Genomic DNA, 6,554 nt, shown 5'->3' on the forward strand with positions numbered 1-6,554 from the left:
TGTATGGATCACTTGGGTTGTTACCAACATCTGGTGAAAATTTCATGTCATTAGCACCTCTAGTAATATATTTACTGAGAAAAATGGTGATGTGTCCAATACTTATTTTACCCACTGTATTTAACTTGTGACTTAAATATTTAGTTTTGAGCTAAATATTTAGCTTGAAACTTAGCTAGCTCAATATTTAAGTTAAATGTTTAGGCGGCTAGCTAAATATTTAAGTTGCAACCTAAATATTTAGGTAGCTAGCTAAATATTTAAGTTGCAACCTAAATATTTAGGTAGTTAGCTAAATAGTTAAGTTTCAAGCTAAAGATGTAGCTCAAAACTAAATATATAAGTCACAAGTTAAATATTTAGCTTGTTAACTAAATGTTTAATTTGTAAGTTAAATATTTAATTTATAAACTATGACATTTATAAATGTATGAATCATTTGGTGAAAAACTGATTTTGAAAAATAAATCTGTTCTTTTTTTCTTATAAAAGGCTAAATAAAACAAAAATATTGGTGGCCATTTTTAACTGGGTAACTTTACAAATGGCACCCCATGCTGGGTTTCTGTTGTATTGAGAAAACAGAACATGTTCTGTGTTTTTTATTTTTAATAAAAATTCACACAAAACGTAATTTCGTAAATCATAAAATCCTAGAATTCCAAGGAATGTTTGAAGATAAACTCCCAGGAATAATCTGTTGATTCATAATCCAGACATGAGACACCATGCAGTTTTTTAACCTGAGATTATAGAGTTTACATTTCAAAATAAAAGCCCAACATAAAGTTCTTACTTGACGTAATATTTGACTCCGTCTGTGGTGAAGGCCTCCTCCCAGCCATAAGGCAGACCTGCAGGAACACAGCCAATTCAAACTTTCTCTTTGGAATCAGATTTTTAACGTCAGTTTTCTCCATTTATTCACCTTTTGGTTGTTCTTCAAGAAGCTCCACTTTTGTACAAACCAGTCGCTTCAGTAAGAGATTATTACAGAAGACTTTAGAGAAGAAAGCTGCAATAATGAACACTTTATGTTTTTCTCACTGATGGACCAATGTTTAACCTTCTTCATCAACATTTCTCTGATCAGATGCTGTAAAATTAATTTACTTGTCTGATAAAAGTAACCAGCTCACACCTGTTCCCTGATCCATCAGGAAGAAAAGTGTGTCAGTGTGTAAACTCTAAAAAGCTGACCTACTTCCTCTCAGACTCAGTTTTCCTCCTGATTATCTTGAAATGATAAAGGAGAGAATTACGTAACTCCGCCCACATCCATCGACCCACTGACTGCAGGAAATGTAGGTGAGGATGAACCGGTCGGTTCCACCTGTCAGCCATCTGAAATGTTCCAGATTCTAAACAGCTGGAAACCTTTGATCTGATTGGTTGTTTCCAGTTGGATCAGAACCTAAAAGATTAAAGATTTAATTAAAGATGGAACACTGAGGCTCCGCCCCTCACTTCACACCTAACCATTTTAATTTTTGGCAGTAAAAGGGTCCAAAGGATCTTTTTAAATCCCGAAACGTAGAACCAAGAAATACACTAATTCTGGTTTCCTTCGAAGTGTTGGTTTTTGACTTGTAATCTGAACCAGAACCAGAACTATCTGACCTGAGAAAAAGTCCTTGAAGAAACTAATCCTGAACTGTTTGTGGTTCTGTTTCAGGATGTTCTCTGTTCACTTTATGTCTCTGATCTTACAGTTCATAAAAACCTTTAGATGATTTAAATACAGAATCAAACATTTTGTTGTGTCTTTAGATAAGTAGGGACCAGTGAGACCAGGGGGCAAGACCCCAACTGTGGTTCATGAAACACCATCAGGAGTCTTCAGATGACTTTCCAGAAATCAAACAACATTTCAATATTAACAGTAGGCCTAAAACATAAAAGCAGCACTGTTGGCTGGTGAAGATAGTTTATCTTTATCTGTCAAATTTGCAACAATGTGGCAGGATGGGATCCTGTCCTGGGGTCCTGTAGAGATTACATGTTCTCCCTGTACACGGGTGAGTTTCCTCAGGTTCTCGGTTTTATTCATAGGTGACTCCAACCGTACCAGAGTGAGTGGGTGAATGCTTGTTTGTCTCTATGTGTCCCTGTGATGGACAGAGACCTGTCCAGGTGTCCCCAGATATGGACACAGTGACTGCTGGACATGGACACCAGTGACCCAGAAAGGAAGACGTGGGTAAAGAAAGTGGATGTATGTATGTATGGATGGATGGATAGACAGAATGAATGGATAGACAGATGAATGGACGGACGATGGATGGATGGATGGATGGATGGATGGATGGATGGATAGATGGAAGGACAGATGGGTGATGGATGGATGGATGGACAAAATAATGGATGGATGGATGGATGGATGGATAGATGGATGGACAGAATGAATGGATAGACAGATGGATGGATGGACGATGGATGGATGGATGGATGGATGGATAGACAGATGGACGATGGATGGATGGTTGGAAAGATAGATATGAGGAAGAATGGATGAATAGGTGATGAATGATAGACAGATGGATGTTGGATGGATGAACATAAAGATGGTTGGATGGACATAAGGATGGTTGGATGGACATATGGATGGATGGATGGATGGATGGACATAAGGATGTTGGATGGATGGATGGATGGATGGACATAAGGATGGTTGGATGGATGGATGGACATAAGGATGGTTGGATGGATGGACATAAGGATGGATAGATGGTTGGATGGACATAAGGATGGATGATGGATGGATGGACATAAGGATGGATGGATGGATGGATGGATGGATGGATGGACATAAGGATGGTTGGATGGACATAAGGATGGATGATGGATGGATGGATGGATGATGGATAGACAGATGGATGGATGCATGGTTGGATGATGGATGGATGGATGATGGATAGATGGATGGATGGACAGATGGATGGATGCATGGTTGGATGCGTGGTTGGATGGATGAATGTTTATTTGTGCTCTTAGTGAAGTTAATGTCCTTCAGCCGGAGCCAGTGGGTTTCAGGTTTCTGCTGGTCTTTACTGGTCTAACAAAGGTTAAAGAACAAATCTGCTGGGCCCTTCAGCTCAGATAAAAGAAAGATATAAACTCTAAACTGAAACTTTTTTTGTCTCAAACTAAGCTGCTTGTCCAACAGCTGAAGCATCAGAAGACACTTTTCAAACCAAAATATTTTATTTGATGGTATCAATCACAGCCCAGCTGGTCAAACAGAGAAACTCTGACCGTGTTTTACAGAGCAGCAGCGTTGCAGAACTGATCCTGGTTCCAGTCTGAACCAGACCTTTTCCTCTGGAAGGGAACAAACAGCTGATAACTCCAAACAGAAGCAGGCGGGTTCATCAGAACTGAGTTAACAGAACCTAGAACTATCTGTCCTGGTTTTGGTGCTGGGTTTCTCCTCCTGTTCTGTTCGATGATGATGATGATGATGATGCTTTGTTTTGGTTTTACTGGCTAATCTACAGCATGAACACAAGCCTCTCAAACACAGAGCTAAATAGAAAGCTACAGGAAGTTGGAGTCTGAACTCGTCGAGGATCAGCTGACCTAATTTTACTGAAGTTTCTACTCATCTGTGGTGATGACGGTAGTTATTGATATGGAGACAAAAACGGGTCAAGTTAGAGGAAAAACCTATGCTGCAGGAGTTTCACCCATTGATCACCAAACTAGTTCACTTGTTGAGAATCACCTTCTTACATCTAATATTGTATTTTCTGTCAAGCTAGATTATTTTGGGAGTTTTTTGATAAATTCATCAAAATAAATGGGAACAGATTGTTTTGAGACAAAAGCCTAAAGATCCAAATTAACCTTGAAATTGTTAAATGTTGACACAACCACCCTTTACTGGGTGAAAGATTCAGCTCCACCCCTTTTTAGCTATAAAACAATGCACCACCCCTTTTGGGGTTAAAACAAAGCTTCACCTATCTTTGGGTTAAAACAATGCCACACCACTTTTAGGGTGAAAACAAAGCCCCGCCCCTTTTTAGCTAAGAACAATGCACCACACTTTTCTGGGTAAAAACAATGCCACACCACTTTTAGGGTGAAAACAAAGCCCTGCCCCTTTTTGGGTGTAAAAGAAGCCCCGCCCCTTTTTAGCTAATAACAATGCACCACCCTTTTCTGAGTAAAAACAATGCCACACCTCTTTTAGGGTGAAGACAAAGCCCTACCCCTTTTTGGGTGTAAATGAAGCTCCACCGCTTTTTGGGAGTAAACGTTGCCCACCCTTTTTTAGGGACTTAATTTTTTTAAGCTGCTTTTTTCTCTTTGCCACTTGCAGTTTTACATAATTTGTTTGTTTGAAGATAAACAAATTTACTCAACTTCATGACGAAGTACAGAAACTGGATTTAAACTAAGAAAAAATGTAGTTACAATAAAACAAATCCTCTAAAAGACCTTCATACAGTCTAGAGAACTTCTGTTAAAGACCACTTTAAAATAGAGGAAATTCTTTTCACCTGGAGAGAAAATCTAAAGAAATGAGGCTGAGGAGTTTAAAGAAAGCTACATTTCATAAAGAATCAAACTAATTTAAAAATATTAGGAAAAGTTGTAGTTTTAGGAACAAATCAAATATTTCAGAGATTTTGTCACATATTTTTAGCAAAACACACGTCACTCTCAGAAAACCCATTTTTAAAATATAAATGGATAAATTTTCTGATAAAAATATAATATTTGGCTTATTGCTGATTGATTTGGTGCCATTTTTCCGATCACATGTTACAGTGAGATCAATGGGCCAGACTTGGAAACATTCACGTCGTTCATCAGTTTCTGCGAAATCTCTTCCCGTGTGGTGAACAACCTGCTGGTTATCTGTCGCTTCCAGGTTGGAACTGCGGATCACAGCAGCGGTGTGGAAGACGCTCGGCGGCCGAAACAAACAGGTTCATGCAGGTTTTACAGTTCGGTTGGTGAGCAGGAGGTGAAGAGACGAGGAGGAGCGGGGGGGGGAGAGTTCTGATGCTCGGTGGGCATCCGGCCGGCGCCTGGCGGACTTTGGTCGTCTAGAAGGTCAGCACTGAAATGGGGAGGAGAGTCGCTCACAGCTTCATCCAGAGGGAGCAGCATGCAGGAAGAGGAGGAAGAGGAGGAGGACGAAGAGGAGCGGGCCTCTCACTTACAGTCGACCTCCAGGACGGCTCTGACGGACCGGGTCAGCTCCTTGGCCTCCTGGGCCAGCGAGGCCGCCGTCCACAGACTCTTCTTGAAGCGAGGAGGAAGGCCGTGCGCCGACGAGCCGACTTTAACATCTCCGGAGCTGAAAACAGGAAGAGGCGGAGTCAGAGGAAGACAAAGTGTGTGTTGGGATGACTCTCAGCTACTACCAACTACAGTTTGAACTCAATATCTGTAGAAATAACTGAGTTTAAGTTATTTCTGTGTTTGCTAAGGGCGATTAAATTAGGTTGATCCCAAAAGTTAACCAATGGTCGACAAAAATCCAACAAGTTTTACTCAAATCTGTACAGTGGTTCATGAAATATTATACTTTACTGTATTTTCTGAGCAGGTTCTGCCTWTGTTAGCATGTTAGCATGTTTGTGTGATGTTTTGATGATTTCAGTTTTTCTGTTCTGGTGATGAGTCATTCAGAAAAGTCATTAAATGATCAGGAACAGCTCATTTCTTTCAGACAAAGAGGAACAAAGCTCGATGGTTTCCACTGATCAGACAGAAGACATTTCCTCCAAAGTGTGGCCTAGAAACAGACAAACAGGTGAGTAAAAATAAAACCAGGTCCAGCTGGGTGGGTGGGTGGTGGGTGCTGATGGGAGGAGGTGGGGGGCTCCAGCAGCAGTTATGAAAGCAGAGGTGTCCCACTGACCTGCTGGGAAATAAAAGGAAGCTGGCATGAGGCGTCGTGCATGGATGACTTCATAACATGACCAAGTAACCGGATTTCCAGCTTACACAAGCTGCAGATGGAGMTGATAACGTGGGATTAAACCATCAACAAAGAAGAAACACGATGACCACAAGGAGCAAAGACCAGAAACTGACCAGGAAACACGAAGGAAGCGAGTGAAAGAAACTAATGTAATGATAAAAGATAAAATGAAAACAAATAAAAACACAAATCAATAATAAAAGGAGAGTAAAAAACAAAAAAATAAGTTAGAGAATAAAAGAAAAAAGAAGATAAAAAAGACATTGGAAAGATGAAGAGATTTCTGTCCTCCATCAGACATATCTCTGTCCTCCATCAGATATGTCTTTGTCCTCCATCAGATATGTCTTTGTCCTCCATCAGATATGTCTTTGTCTTGCATCAAACAAGTCTATGTCCTCCATCAGACATGTCTTTGTCTTCCATCAGACACGTTTCTGTCCTCCATCAGACAAGTCACTGTCTTCCATCAGACATATCTCTGTCCTCCATCAGATATGTCTTTGTCTTGCATCAAACAAGTCTATGTTCTCCATCAGACATGTCTCTCTTCCATCAGACATATCTCTGTCCTCCATCAGATATGTCTTTGTCTTGCATCAAACAAGTCTAT

At 40.3% G+C, this 6,554-nt stretch overlaps 1 protein-coding gene across 1 annotated transcript in view; it reads right to left on the minus strand.

The window, feature by feature from the left end:
* The window catches only part of stxbp4 (syntaxin binding protein 4), a gene marked incomplete at its 5' end in the record, with an annotated part of 28,210 nt that overhangs the window by 1,831 nt on the left and 19,825 nt on the right, over positions 1-6,554 (minus strand). The window contains 2 exon segments of the mRNA XM_014023353.1: positions 797-854; positions 5,175-5,311. Coding sequence (XP_013878807.1) covers positions 797-854; positions 5,175-5,311 — 195 coding nt within the window.

Source organism: Austrofundulus limnaeus, unplaced genomic scaffold (genome assembly GCF_001266775.1).
Source record: "Austrofundulus limnaeus strain Quisiro unplaced genomic scaffold, Austrofundulus_limnaeus-1.0 Scaffold364, whole genome shotgun sequence".
Taxonomy (NCBI): Eukaryota; Metazoa; Chordata; class Actinopteri; order Cyprinodontiformes; family Rivulidae; genus Austrofundulus; species Austrofundulus limnaeus.